The sequence below is a fragment of the Pan paniscus genome, chromosome 1, assembly GCF_029289425.2.
Source record: "Pan paniscus chromosome 1, NHGRI_mPanPan1-v2.0_pri, whole genome shotgun sequence".
Taxonomy (NCBI): Eukaryota; Metazoa; Chordata; class Mammalia; order Primates; family Hominidae; genus Pan; species Pan paniscus.
The window spans coordinates 97227836-97243666 of NC_073249.2; the positions used below are offsets into that span (position 1 = coordinate 97227836).

General features: G+C 43.8%; 2 protein-coding genes across 2 annotated transcripts; one reads left to right on the plus strand and one right to left on the minus strand.

The window, feature by feature from the left end:
- The first annotated feature begins 3689 nt into the window (after positions 1-3689).
- Positions 3690-3959, plus strand: LCE3A (late cornified envelope 3A). The gene has a single exon (XM_003817214.1). The coding sequence runs from the start codon at positions 3690-3692 to the stop codon at positions 3957-3959; it is 270 nt and encodes an 89-aa protein (XP_003817262.1).
- Positions 3960-12744: 8785 nt separating this feature from the next.
- On the minus strand, positions 12745-13032 carry LCE3B (late cornified envelope 3B). Its single transcript, XM_003817215.1, has one exon. The coding sequence runs from the start codon at positions 13030-13032 to the stop codon at positions 12745-12747; it is 288 nt and encodes a 95-aa protein (XP_003817263.1).
- Positions 13033-15831: the final 2799 nt, after the last annotated feature.

Here is a 15831-nt window from a genome sequence, read left to right on the forward strand (position 1 = left end):
GAATGAGCAAGCACAGGATGTCAGGAAGAGCCTTTACCTGCCCTGCAAGTGTAAGAGGCTTGACCTGCTCCACCAATAGCCATATCACACCTCAGAGCCCAGCCCTGGATCTCCCAGGAAACGGAGCTTCATCACAAGCCTTTCCTCCAGTCTGCCTCCACAGGTAGGAGTTCTTGTCTGAAACTAGGGAAGTTTGTCTGTGGCAGGATTCATAAGTCTTAGAAGAAAAGGTGAAAATGATGGAACAAGAAAAAAAAAAGGAAAGAGATTGGAGAATAAAGAGAAGTCCAGACAGAGAAGGAACCGGTCCTGGAATTGTATAGCCTTAAAGGCCAAGGCAAAGTGACTCTCAGCCCAGCCACTGTTCAACCTCCCTTGGCTGAGTTTCTGCAAGTAGCCAAGAGCTTGGCCCGGGCCGTGTATATCTATGAATACATGTATATGGCTACCTATCTATACTTATCGAGAAAAAGAAATTTTCTTAAAGAAATTAATCTGGGTAAAAAAATTTCTTTCTGAAACTTGTTTATTTTACCTATATATTGTCTACATAATGTGATTTTAATTTCAAAAGGAAACATTTTTTATTATTATTTGATGCATCTGAATAGGTGCTAAATAGATCCTGCTGAGATAAGCTGCCAATAAAGCCATCAGCCATACCAAATACCTATCAAGTGCTTCACTCCTAAGTAATTCACCAAGTGCGTTCTAAAGTGACTACCTTTGACCAGCTCCAAGTCCTCTTCCAGGCTTATCTCACCATGGCTCCAGCTCTAGGAGCAGCTCAGATGCCTGAGCTGATCCCACCAGTGTTACCACCTATGGTCATGGTATTGCAGTGGTCAGTGGTGGGAGCTTCCGTTGCTGCCACAGGTCAGTAGGACTGCTGCTGATCTGGGCCTGGCAGTCTCAGAAGAAGAGCATTAGGTGAACCAACAGTTCAAGAGATAAGTACTTTCCCTGCTCTGAAGGCATCACAGCCCATTCTCCTCAACCTTTTGGGCTACGTCTGGAAAAGGCATTTGGTTCAGACAAGGATTAAGTCTGCAGGAGGCCCAGATTTCACTAACAGCATGCTTCCCTCAAGGTGACCCCCTCCTGTCCTTCTCTCACACCCATTCCACCAGCAAAGTCAGTGCAGCAGTGCAAAGAGATCTATGTTTCCTTTACACTCTTCTCATTCACACCACCCAGTGTGGCATTTCAAAAGTGCTCATTCACATCCTTTGCAATTGTCTCTTTTTATTATTATATCCTCTGAGGGAAGGAAGTAGGAGTACTTAAGGATATAAGGGCAAAGTTACTTCCAGCGTAGCTCTGACACTAAAACTTAACAAAGCCTTGAGGACCCCATTCAGCATGTTCCTAAAAACATGCTTCTGGCACACCTGTCCTAGCCTTTCACCAGCTTTCCACCAGGAATTCCCACTCTTCCATTCATAATTCTGCAGAACTCTTTTTTTTTTTTTTTTGAGACAGTCTTGCTCTGTCACCCAAGCTGGAGTGCAGTTGCGCGATCTCAACTCATTGCAACCTCTGCCTCCCCAGCTCAAGCGATTCTCCTGCCTCAGCCTCCCGAGTAGCTAGGATTACAGATGCCCACCACCACACTCAGCTAATTTTTGTATTTTTAGTAGAGACGGGGTTTTGCCGTGTTGGACAGGCTGGTCTTGAACTCCTGACCTCATAGAACTCTTAAAAGAATGCATGGTATTGCAATTGTTCAAAGTGGAGTGATAGGCAAAGGGGAAGAAGGAACTAATATCCTCTAGCAGTGTATTTTGTACCAAAGAACAAGCATCTTCAGGCTTTCATATACTCTGATCAAAATAACATTTTGCTTAAAATTACAATATAATTTAAATTCATGATTATTAGAAATTTAATATTGTCTCAATTGTGATTATTTTCCTTGGAAGAATATATAGTATAATAAAGATTATTTTAAAATTCATTACAGAGGTTTTTATTTAGAGGTTATGGCATATTGTATTGTATTATTAGAGATGAATTCACTGATAAATTTATCACTGATATAACTAAAACCAAATAGTAAATAATATTCCATTTATATGAATTCATCATATACAAACTTCAAGCATTATCACAGGTATTCATTAAGTGAAATGCATACAACCCCATCAACCTCATCATTATCAACAAATTCAAAGAAATTTTAATGAATTACTCACATAATATATAGGATTAAATTCAGCCTTACACATTTCACAGACAGCCAAAAACGGATGCCCCTTTTTTCCCATTAAGTGTGATTTCTGTTGACCCCACAGATGGAGGTCACATTTTTATACCATCTGCACCTCCCTCCACTCTACCCCTCTCCCCGCACAGTGCCCAATGCCACCTTTAAGATGCCATGATATTCCCTGAAGACACTACCTCTCAAGCCATGGCCCCAGCTCCATTCTTCCACCCCTCCTTACTCAACCCAGGTCCAGTGAGCTCAGTGCAGCCAACATCTCAGGACACAGGGGCTGATTCCATCACCCATGTAAAGGAATCCACAAAGCAATGGGGACTGACACCCAAAGGCAGTGACCCCAGCCTGCCATGTTTGTGCACACTTGTGCTGCGTCGCTTAGCACATAGGATGTGATTTAATTGCTCAGTTGCCCATCTGGCCTTCTGAAAATCTGTGAGCTAGTCAAGGGGAGAAATGTGTTCTATTTGTCCCCATATTACCAGGCCCCACAAAGGACGTACCCTGGCTTCAGAGCATGTGAGCTGAATGAAGAAAAAAAAGTGGAACAGCAGCCAGAGGGCCTGAACGGTGGATAATTGGACCATCATCGAGATTTCCTGCTTCCCTTTTGTCATTCCTCAAAATATGCGCCTTAAGAATATGCTGAAAGCCTGGTCCTTGGGAGTGTGTGGTGCTTCCCCTCCCTTTGGGGAGCAAAGGAGGACACATAGTTGGGCTGTGCATCATAATACCCAGGATAAAAGGGCTGAGGCCCTGGGTTCCTCAGTCCACAATCACCTCAGGAAGAACCTTCTCCTGCCTCCACCAAACCAGGTGAGCGTCCAGCTGGCGAGAGGACCTGGGCTGAAAGGGCTGCGCAAACATGTCCGTGCTTCAACAAGGAGAGGGGAGGAGGCAGACAGGGTGGAGGCGGCAGAGAGGCTGTGGTGGGTGGCCGGCTGGGACTGGGATGGGAGATGGGCGGGATAGTGAGGAAGACAGACAAGTCTGCGAACCACTTCAGGGGCTCCGCGATGCTGCGACCTCTGAACCCCCTTTTCCTCATGTGCGCAGAGATGCGTTGCCTCCTCCCACCCTGCGCTCACAGGCGTCCAGAGAGACGCCACCCTGGAGGGTCATGGGCGTTGTGTTCACGGGACGCCTGCAGGGGGCGCTGTTCGCATCGGGTGCGGAGGTGTGACAGGCCCCGCAGGGCGTGCGCAGGAGCCCCAGAGGCCCACCCAGGAGTGTCAGCTGCCTCCCAGGCAGGGGAGAGGGCCGGAGGAAGGGGCAGTATCAGGCCGGTTTAACTTCAGATCCGTTTGCATTCCCCTTCCCCAGGTCTTAGCTGGAGGGCAGACTGAGTTTAGGGGAAGGGATCCACAATTAAACCAAAGCATGAGGAGGCCCTGGCCTGAAACCTGCATTGACACGTATTTTGCTTTGCTTTTATTTTGCCCAGGCTCCCTGACCTCCTGCCTAGATGTCCTGCCAGCAGAACCAGCAGCAGTGCCAGCCTCCGCCCAAGTGCCCTGCAAAGAGCCCAGCACAGTGTCTGCCTCCAGCTTCCTCCAGCTGTGCCCCAAGCTTTGGGGGCTGTGGGCCCAGCTCCGAGGGCAGCTGCTGCCTGAGTCACCACAGATGCCGCAGGTCTCACCGTTGCCGGCGCCAGAGCTCCAACTCCTGTGACAGGGGAAGTGGTCAACAAGGCGGGGGCTCCAGCTGTGGCCACAGTTCTGCGGGCTGCTGCTGACCTGAGCCACGAGATTAAGTAAAAATATTTGAGAAAAGAAAGTGCCAAAATGACTGGAACCAGCCCTAGCCTGGTGCTTCTTTGCTCCTGTCCCCTCTTTCCTACTGAGATGTTCCTTGATGAGTTTCAAGTACTCCCCCAGGGGATTTATCCTGCTGGTCTTAGTGTTTTCCCTCCTTCTTTAATATCCCTGTGCTGTGAAGAATAAAGCTGTGCTTTCTCGTTGCACGCTCTGTCCAGTGCGTTCCTGTCTTTGCCCTACGGCGGCTGCCCCACATTGGGTACATAGGCCTATCTTAGGAACAGACACAAGCGGGTCATACATCCCTCAACTCACAAAACCCTTTTAGGGGGGTTGTATATTAGTGTGGGAATGAGGTGAGCAGTCTTTCACAAGGTCAAGGACAGAAGCATGAGTTGGAAATAAACACAGAGCTCCGGAAAGCAAAGGGAATGAGCTTACTGGGCCCGTTCAGATCCTTCTGAAAACACTTTGGTAGCTCAGCCCTGGATGGCAGAGAAGAAGAGAAGCTCCAGATGGGAGCAGGTCCTTGGTCCTCTGGTTCCTCCAACTCTGATACTCTGTAGTCTTCATGACCCAGGACCACAGCAGCCCCCAGAGCTGTGGCAGCAACTGGAACCTCCAGAATGCTCTGTTGGGCATGTCAGTGGGATCTGTGGGCCCATGGTGACTCCAGTAGCAGCTTCCTGCAGAGCTGGAACCACAACAGAAGTAGACCGGCAGCAAACAACCAAAAGGATACTTGAGGGTTAGGCACTTGGGAGGGGGCTGACAGTGCTGTTAGTTTTTCCTTTCAGGATGTCTCAGCTCAGTGATCCCTGGAAGAAATGAAAAAGTAAATCATTGTTTTCTATCTATCATCTATCTATCTATCTATCTATCTATCTATCTATCTATCTATCATCTATCTATCTATCTATCATCTCTATCTATCTATCTATCTCCCCTTGTCCCTCACCGTCTTTCTCAGACCCTGACCCTATGACCCTAAGCTCACGTTTTTGCTAACCTAAGGGCAGCAGGGAAACAGGGCCTTGGGCAGGGATGAATTGGCTCAGAGTGTTTGCTGATCAAGGTATTTTCTCTTCCTACTTTGATTTAGAATCAGAAAAAAGGAGATGGGACATGGAGAGTGATGATAGTGATGGGCTCTACTCCAAGTAACAGCTCTTCAAACTCTAGCCCCTCAGTAGGAAATTCAATAATTATTCAGTAGAAGCCCAGATGTTTTCTGATAGAAGGGAACCAGGAAGTCCCTGTAACACCCAAATATCTGGCCTTGATTATCAAGACTGTTGAAAACTAATTGTCTATACTATTTTATTCATTAATTAATTCATTCAAACAACAGGAATTGAGGACACAGTTCAGATATATGTTGACACAAAGGACTCAGAAATGTGTGAAATATGATTCCCATCCTTGAGATGCTGACTGACAAGTCAGCAATCCACTTATGAGCTGGAATGATATGGACTGTTACATAAGTGTGTGGGAAGTCCATGGGACTTATCCTTTGGATGGTAACACCCTGTTTCCCTGATAAGAGTGAAGTGTCCAGACATTGTCACTAGTATCATTTGTGGGTGTTTGGTGAGGTTTCTGGCCTGCAAAATGACCTTTGATGGTCCTGTGATGGCCTAGCTAAAGTGACTAAGAGGAACTAATGGGACCCAAGAGCCAGGAGTCCCTGGGCAGAAGGTTTCCTGGCAGAGGGAGGAAATGAAGCTGCCCTTTGAGAGAAGTTGGATCTGAAAGGGAAGCAAGCTAAGATAATGGGAGGCAGAATAGTGTGCAGGCCAAGAACATGGGCACTGGAGTCGGACATTCCCATTGCCTCCCCTCTTTTAAATACCAGGAGAAACCTTGAGGAGTCTAGGGAAAAACAAAGCTAAAAAATAAAGGCAAAATGAACCAGAAATGCTGGAATTAAAAGCTGAGCCACCAGTTAGCAGTCTAAATCTGTGACATGACAGACTTGCAAATCTAGTAGTCTAGATCTCTGACATGACAGACATTGCTTCAGCATTTACTTGACTGCACTATTGATCCAAGTGATAGGAATGGTTCAGACACAGGGATGCTCATATCACATTGGCCAGAACACTTTAGGAAAAAGGAGGGATTGAATGATAATTGATGGGAGAAATAATAAAGTGATGGACAATAGTGGTAATTAAGTTTATTTCACCAGTGTTTCTGCTGAATATAAATGACAGATGTATAATATTTTCCCATTGCATTTAATTTTTTTTGAGGTGGAGTCTCACTCTGTCTCCAGGGCTGGAGTGCAGTGGCATGATATCTGCTCACTGCAACCTCCCAGGTTCAAGTGATTCTCCTGCCTCAGCCTCCTGAGTAGCTGAAACTACCACGAGCCACCACACCTGGTTAATTTTTGTATTTTTAGTAGAGCTGGAGTTTCACCATGTTGGCCAGGAATTAGATAATTATTTGGCATATGTAGAAAACTTTGATATCTTTTGGTAAGACATCATTATTGCAGCAATAGTTCTGAACATTCTAGTTCCATAAAGGTTATAGAAGCGGCCACCCTCTTCAAAGCTTGAATACATTACAACCATGAACAAAATCTGAGTCTTTTCAAAACACTGTGGGAACATTAATTTATACTAGGGCTTCAGCAACATGTAGAGTGAACCGACAAGAGGGTGGGGATTTGGCTGATACCTATTTGTGATGATTTTAAAGCATGGTTCGAAGTTTTTTTGACATTCCTCTCATTGAGAAGTTAGGCCTATGTCCACTTACCTTGAATCTAAGCGGGCTTGTAACTCCTTTAACAAAATGAATATGGTTGAAATATGCTATGTGACTTCAAAGGCTGGGTCACAAAAGGTCATGCAGATTCCACCTGGTCCTCTTAGGAGGCTGTCTCTGGGGAAGCTAGTTACCATGTAAAAAGTCTCGCTATTCTAAGACCATCATGCGAGAGAGGCCAGATGTAGGTCCTCCAGGTGACAAACCCAGAAGAGGGCTCAGCTGGCATCCAGCATCAACAGCCAACCATCTGAGTGAGACTTCTCGGATGTCCAGCCCAGTCAGCCTTCAGATGACCACAGCTCCAATCAACATCTGACGACAAATGCATGAAATGAGAATTGCCCTGCTGAGTCCTTTCTGAATTTGTGACCCATAAAATTGTGAGAAAACCAAGATGGCTGTCATTCCACATCACTTAGTGTATTGTTTCACATCACTAAGTTTTGGGGTGATTTGTTATGTAACAATAGGACACCCACTGATTTTCTGCCATCAGCAACTTATGTTCTTCCTTCTAAAGTTGTTGGCTCTGCTGAGGTGCCAATAGCCACTAGATAGCTTTCTTAGTCCCCCCAAAATTCACCACTTTCATGCCTTAATGTTTTTCCAAGGTTTATCTCACCTACACTGACACTCATGACACACAGGGTATGATAATCCAACTGAATGCAGAGCAAGGAAAATGTCAGCCTGCAACATGCCCAGTCGATGTCTGCTCCAAGTAAAAAGAAACTTCTTCTGTTCCCATTGTATCTACAATGCCTAGAGCGGCACCTGGCATGGGAGATACACTCATTGTTGGGAGAAAAGCTGAGTGTTAGGAGACAAGCTGAGGCAGGGCTTGGAACATGTCTGGGTTCCAGGATCTAAAACCCCCTCGTGGCCTCTGGAATGTGTCTAGACTTGCTGGCTCCTTGCTTCTAGCATTCCCATTATTGCAAGTAGCCATATGTTTCAAAGAAAATGCTAAACCATCACAGCTGTAGCTCATTCACTTAATACATTGCTTCCTTTCAACCCCCACATCCTCACCACCTGTTTCTTTGATCACAAATAAATAGCATGGGCTCCCAGAGCTCTGGGCCTTTGCAGTCTCCATACTAGCATTGGCCCCCTGGTCCCACTTTATCTCTTAACTGGTCTTTTCTCATTCCTTTGACTCTGCCGGACTTCGTAGCCCCCACCAGCCTGGTGTTGGGTCTGATCACCCCAACACTCATCAAATGTTTGTGCAATCTCAGTCTCTATGCACCCTGAAATGCACACAATTCCTGTGAATTTTAGGCCAACTAGCTTCATCAATGCTTGTGGCTTTGCATGTACAACTTAGCTGAATGTGGGACTCAGGAGTTCCCATAAGGAGCTTGCCCATCCTTTTTCTTATTTCTCCATTATGTGTTTTAATTCTGACTTTTAAAAAGTACTTCCCAAGCATGTCTTAAGTGTACCAGAGCAAGAAGCCTGTTACATTGATTCAAGTCTACTCAATTGTAAGCTTCATATCTCTGTTCACTTTCTCAGAGAACCCTTCTCAGCCAGTTAAGTGATTTGACTAGCAGAGCAGATTTGACTTCAACTTTCAGTTATGGTTCCTTTTGGCACTTTTCATTCCAGTTTCTTAAGAAATAATGTGTCCACGTATATTGGAGCAAAACTGATTTCCAGTTTGCCACTTTTTAAAAATGAAATTAAAAAAAGTATTATAATCAGTTGAATTCCCAAAGTATCATATAGGTCTTATTCTCTGTCTAAAATGTCCATGCTCAACCTCTGATTTCCCTCAAAAGTTTCTGCTTTGACTGTAGCCACAGCTATATGATTTGTTTTCATCTTTCTGAAGTTATCTCAAGAACCATCATGGCTTGGGTTGAACAGTCCCCAGTTTTGCAACATTATTTCCAAAATCCAGCTATCAAAATGAAGCAGCACTGATGATTCACATCAATCACTTTGGTTTGGAGCAGAGATAAAACACTGTCATATTCCAATGTTGGGGCAGGAGCTGCCCAGTTAGAGTCCAGTGGTAACTATAATATGGCTGTGTCTCATTATTGTTGAGTTCAAAAAGTAACACATGACAGAAAATAATAATGATGAGTTCAATTCTATCTCAAATATCTTAAAAGAAATTTACAGATATGTAATCTGTACTCCCAGAAGCATTCATCATGTCCGCTTTTTTCCGTTTCCTCAGAGCACAGAACCTTTCATTAGCATTCCCATCAGAGAAAACTGCAATTCCAATTGCTTCAGAATCCACTGACTTCAGCTCACCTCCCTCCCTAAAGTCCATTATGTGCAGCTTGACTTGATCTTCATCCTTCAGACCTTTCTTTCTGCCTCCACATGCTCCATCCTCTTTGGTCTCATTCTTGTGGATTTTCTGATTCTCTACACCACCGTCAATGGAAACTGTGGGCTCCAGGGTCAAATCACTCCTCTCACAGTATCATCCAAGAAAAGTCAGTCCTTTTTTTTAAAATTATACTTTAAGTTTTAGGGTACATGTGCACAATATGCAGGTTTGTTACATATGTATACATGTGCCATGTTGGTGTGCTGCACCCATTAACTTGTCATTTAACATTAGGTATATCTCCTAATGCTATCCCTCCCCCCTACCCCCACCCCACAACAGGCCCTGGTGTGTGATGTTCCCCTTCCTGTGTCCATGTGTCCTCATTGTTCAATTCGCACCTATGAGTGAGAACATGCAGAGTTTGGTTTTTTGTCCTTGCAATAGTTTGCTGAGAATGATGGTTTCCAGCTTCATCCATGTCCCTACAGAGGACATGAACTCATCATTTTTTATGGCTGCATAGTATTCCATGGTGTATATGTGCCACATTTTCTTAATCCAGTCTATCATTGTTGGACATTTGGCTTGGTTCCAAGTCTTTGCTATTGTGAATAATGCGGCAATAAACATATGTGTGCATGTGTCTTTATAGCAGCATGATTTATAATCCTTTGGGTATATACCCAGTAATGGGATGGCTGGGTCAAATGGTATTTCTAGTTCTAGATCCCTGAGGAATCACCACACTGACTTCCACAATGGTTGAACAAGTTTACAGTCCCACCAACATTGTAAAAGTGTTCCCATTTCTCCACATCCTCTCCAGCACCTGTTGTTTCCTGCCTTTTTAATGATTGCCATTCTAACTGGTGTGAGATGGTATCTCATTGTGGTTTTGATTGGCATTTCTCTGATGGCCAGTGATGATGAGCATTTTTTCATGTGTTTTTTGGCTGCATAAATGTCTTCTTTTGAGAAGTGTCTGTTCATATCCTTCACCCACATGTTGATGGGGTTGTTTGCTTTTTTCTTGTAAATTTGTCTGAGTTCATGGTAGATTCTGGATATTAGCCCTTTGTCAGATGAGTAGATTGCAAAAATTTTCTACCATTCTATAGGTTGCCTGTTCACTCTGATGGTAGTTTCTTTTGCTGTGCAGAAGCGCTTTAGTTTAATTAGATTCCATTTGTCAATTTTGGCTTTTGTTGCCATTGCTTTTGCTGTTTTAGACATGAAGTCCTTGCCCATGCCTATGTCCTGAATGGTATTGCCTAGGTTTTCTTCTAGGGTTTTTATAGTTTTAGGTCTAAGATTTAAGTCTTTAATCCATCTTGAATTAATTTTTGTATAAGGTGTAAGGAAGGGATCCAGTTTCAGCTTTCTACATATGGCTAGCCAGTTTTCCCAGCACCATTTATTAAATAAGGAATCCTTTCCCCATTTCTTGTTTTTGTCAGGTTTGTCAAAGATCTGATGGTTGTAGATATGTGGCATTATTTCGGAGGGCTCTGTTCTGTTCCATTGGTCTATATTTCTGTTTTGGTGCCAGTATCATGCTGTTTTGGTTACTGTAGCCTTGTAGTAGAGTTTGAAGTCAGGTAGCATGGTGCCTCCAGTTTTGTTCTTTTGGCTTAGGATTGACTTGGCAATGAGGGCTCTTTTTTGGTTCCATATGAACTTAAGTAGTTTTTTCCAATTCCGTGAAGAAAGTCATTGGTAACTTGATGGGGATGGCATTGAATCTGTAAATTACCTTGGGCAGTATGGCCATTTTCACGATATTGATTCTTCCTACCCATGAGCATGGAATGTTCTTCCATTTGTTTGTATCCTCTTTTATTTCATTGAGCAGTGGTTTGTAGTTCTCCTTGAAGAGGTCCTTCACATCCCTTGTAAGTTGGATTCCTAGGTATTTTATTCTCTTCGAAGCAATTGTGAATGGGAGTTCACTCATGATTTGGCTCTGTGTTTGTCTGTTATTGGTGTATAAGAATGCTTGTGATTTTTGCACATTGATTTTGTATCCCGAGACTTTGCTGAAGTTGCCTATCAGCTTAAGGAGATTTTGGGCTGAGACAATGGGGTTTTCTAGATATACAATCATGTCATCTGCAAACAGGGACAATTTGACTTCCTCTTTTCCTAACTGAATACCCTTTGTTTCCTTCTCCTGGCTGATTGCCCTGGCCAGAACTTCCAACACTATGTTGAATAGGAGTGGTGAGAGAGGGCATCCCTGTCTTGTGCCAGTTTTCAAAGGGAATGCTTCCAGTTTTTGTCCATTCGGTATGATATTGGCTGTGGGTTTGTCATAGATAGCTCTTAGATTATTTTGAGATACGTTCCATCGATACCTAATTTATTGAGAGTTTTTAGCATGAAGTGTTGTTGAATTTTGTCAAAGGCCTTTTCTGCATCTATTGAGATAATCATATGGTTTTTGTCATTGGTTCTGTTTATATGCTGGATTATGTTTATTGATTTGTGTGTGTTGAACCAGCCTTGCATCCCAGGGATGAAGCCCACTTGATCATGGTGGATAAGCTTTTTGATGTGCTGCTGGGTTTGGTTTGCCAGTATTTAATTGAGGATTTTTGCATCGATATTCATCAGGGATATTGGTCTAAAATTCTTGTTTTTTGTTGTTGTGTCTCTGCCAGGCTTTGGTATCAGGATGATGCTGGCCTCATAAAATGAGTTAGGGAGGATTCCCTCTTTTTCTATTGATTGGAATAGTTTCAGAAGGAATGGTACCAGCTCCTCCTTGTACCTCTGGTAGAATTCGGCTGTGAATCCATCTGGTCCTGGACTTTTTTGGGTTGGTAAGCTATTAATTATTGCCTCAATTTCAGAGTCTGTTATTGGTCTATTCAGAGATTCAACTTCTTCCTGGTTTAGTCTTGGGAGGGTGTATGTGTCCAGGAATTCATCCATTTCTTCTAGATTTTCTAGTTCATTTGCGTAGAGGTGTTTATAGTATTCTCTGATGGTAGTTTGTATTTCTGTGGGATCGGTGGTGATATCCCCTTTATCATTTTTTATTGCGTCTATTTAATTCTTCTCTCTTTTCTTCTTTATTAATCTTGCTAGCGGTCTACCAATTTTGTTGATCTTTTCTAAAAACCAGCTCCTGGATTCATTGATTTTTTGAAGGCTTTTTTTGTGTCTCTATTTCCTTCAGTTCTGCTCTGATTTTAGGCCTTTTTTAAGAGATTTTCACCAACCTCTCCCAACACCTCCCCTTTCTCCTACACTTCTATCCTCAAATCTCCCACAGGGACTCCCTGCATGAAGAAAAATATGAACGTTTAATTTTCCAGCCACAAGCCAGTATTATTCTGGATGCAGGGTGTGCTAGACCTTCAGGAGCTGAGGGAGGGGAGACCCATTGAGCAGCCTTCTGTGGAGCAGAGTGAAAGACAAGTGAGATGCAGGTGCTGTTCAGAAGCTTTATTTCTCTGTATAATCAGACACAAGTGATAACATTGTCAGGAGGAAAGGAGGCTTCCAAGATCTTGGAAAACACATGGGTGGAGCCTTTTGGAAAAAGCACAATTCTTCCCCATGAATGAATGGTTAATTAGCATGTCTAAGAAAGGATCTATCAAGTTGGGGCTTTTCCTTGTTCCTTGAGATACTTGTTTCCTCTAAAGTCGCTTTTCTCAGCATCAGGAATTAGGTCAGCAGCAGCCTCCAGAGCCATAGCCACAGTCGGAGGCACCATCTTGCTGACCACTGCCCCTGACACAGGAGTTGGAGCTCTGGCGCCGGCATCGGTGGGACCTGCAGCACCTGTGGTGGCTCAGGCAGCAGCCGCCCTCAGAGCTGGGGCCACCGCAGCACCCAGGGCTTGGAGCACAGCAGGAGGAGGCTGGAGGCAGACACTGTGCTGAGCTCTTTGGGGGGCACTTGGGTGAGGGGCACTTGGGCGGAGGCTGGCACTGCTGCTGGTTCTGCTGGCAGGACATCTTGGCAGGAGGTGAGAGCCTGGATAGATCAAAGGAAAAGGTCAACGCAAAAGCTCCAGGCTAATGTCTCCTCTACGAATGGTTTTATGAAGCCCTTACTCCTAATACCAGTTGCTTCCTGAGATATGCACTTCAGGAATAAAAACAGAAACTGATCTCAAGTAAAACTGGCCTGGTAAGACATTTCCTTCCACTTTTCCCTCTTCCAGAAAAGAATGCTGATGTCTTCTAACTGGGCCCCAAGTTCTCTTGTCTTCACAAAAACACTGATGCAAAAGCACTTAATTGAGTAATGATTCTCAGAGAATGTCACTGGGCATGTATGCATCTCCCAGGAAAACAGTGGAGAGAATGCTGAGAGCCAGGGCTCTGGTGTGTCACAGACTCCCATGCACCCCAAAGAGGTTCCTTGCTCACTGCCCCTTCCCCTACCCTCAGCTGCCCTCTGAAGTCCTCTTCCTGCTGTCTGTACATCTGACACCTCTGCTTCCCCCTTCCCTAGTAAAATCTGGGCTTATCTTCCCCAGACACCCCCAGCTGAGGGTCCCCTGCTAGATACTTGCCAGATACAGAAGATGCTGAAGAGGAGAAGGCTGCTCTCTAGAGGCTGTGGATGAGGAGCCCAAGATAAGAGGCTTTTTATCTTGTGCAGGGTTAGTGATGAACAGACCAGGCATGCTGCTTTCACAACAAGGGGAGGTGGCAGAGCCAAACACTCCCATCCCAGGCCTCCAGCATCTTGCTTCATGCTTGCCAAGATGCCTGGCAAGAGGCAACCAGGAAGTCTTGATGACAGATCTCCACGTGTGTTGGGGACCTGTCATTTCTTCTCCTTTCACTCATTCAGTTCGGATGCTTTAGTTTGAGCTCTGCCTCTTGCACTTTGAGGGAGAATGTAGAGATGCATATGACACATTTCCTGACCTTGAGCCTTTCAAAGTTAACTGGACTAACATCAGAGATGTAAACTTATGTGTCTGATATGATATCATGTGATTCGTCCTGGGTATCCCAGGACGTCTTTTTTTGGACGTCACTTCCCTGTTCCTCTGCATATTCCCCAGGGGCATGGTTTGTTGAGATGTAATTGGCTTCTGACTCTTGGGGATGTTGGGTGATCTGAGACTATTGGACCCTGGGAGTGAGATGTATTAGGTAATGAATGGAGGATGGGACACAAGCCCTGTCTGGGGCTGTTGGGGCCCTTAAGAGAATTAAGGTAGGATTATATGAATAAGCAGACAAAATCATTAAGGAATATACAATAGTTGAGATCACAAGACTCATACTTAATATGAAAAAAGTCAATTTGCCCATATTTAACTTCCCATGGGATATATGATACTGATTATAAGCAAATAAAATGGTCCATGAGCATAAAATATGTAAGATAATTGGTGTGAGTCACGAACATGATTTGTTCAATGTATTGTTGATGATGAGGTTAGTGATGGTAGTAACATCATGTGCATCAAATTTAATGGAACAAACCTTATAAATTCTAAGGTTTCTGTAGGTTGACATATAAAGTCTGATTCGTATTTTTCCCATTTGATTTTATAATAGTTTTAGATATGAATTTTTCACTGAATTCATCTCTATTATTATAATACCTGAACTTTGCTATTTGTTTCTAAAAAATTAAAGTCAGAACTATAACAGAACATTAAATTTAAGTTAAATGGTAATTTTAAATAATACATGTTTATGGTAAATGCCTGTTATTGCTCCCTGTACTTGATAATTTGTGGCTTTTAGACAACAAACTCCTTAACAGAGTATGCACTTTACAACTTACCCTCTTTAAAACATGGTGGGAGGTGGGGGGCAGAATTCCATGATTTATTTTGAGATATTTAAAAGAAAGTGAATTGTCTCTAGGAATGTGGCTTGGGAATGGAGGAAGAGGAAAAGGATCAGACCTGTCATTGACTCTCCTCTCTGATATTCTTCTGCCTGCAGAAGCCTCTTGCTGAAGGGATATTTTTGGGCTTAGCCCCGGGACTACACTAGGTGTCCATTTCTTTTGCATTCTTTAGAACACACAAATTGCTAGTGCATTGGAAGGAATTACTCATGATGGTTGAAATGGGTACTTTCTCATTCCATACTGGTGAAGTTGAAGAGGGACACAATCTGTTGAAAAATTCAGTTAAAAATTACTGGGGTTTAGACTTTGCTGCAAATCTGAACGTTTATTTCTCTGTATCTTGTATTTATCATAAGCAAGCCTTGTCCTCCCAACAGAGCAAGCATGATAGCCATTTTCCTGCATGGGTTGCAACCCTGAGTCATTGGCAGCTGAGGGAGGTAGGAGGTGGAAGCGTTAATTGAGAAAGAAACATACATCACACATTTTGGACAAGTTTCAAAGGAACAAAACATCCTTGCCAATGACATTCAATATATCGTGTTACCTCTGTTTTATAAAACACAATAGATGACTGTTAGGCTTTCCTCCAGCCCCATTCTTGACTGCCTGTCTTGAAAGCCTCCCCACAAGACCTGGAGAGCTCATTAATCTCCCTTCTACCTTAGTGATTGCTCCTGTCACCACTCTCCTCTTCCTGAAATCAGGTGTCCACAGTTCTCACACGCACAGGATTTGTCCCGTGATGACAAACAGTAGATATAAGATCATGATCTGGTCACTTCCCCTATAGCACAAGGGCACCTCCCTGAGAATCACTAGTCCTGAAAGTCCCATCCTGAGGAGCCTTGGCTTCCTGTGGCCCAAAGACATCAAGGAAATACAGAGACTGCTCTGGCTGGATGAATCCAGGAAAAATTTCATGACTT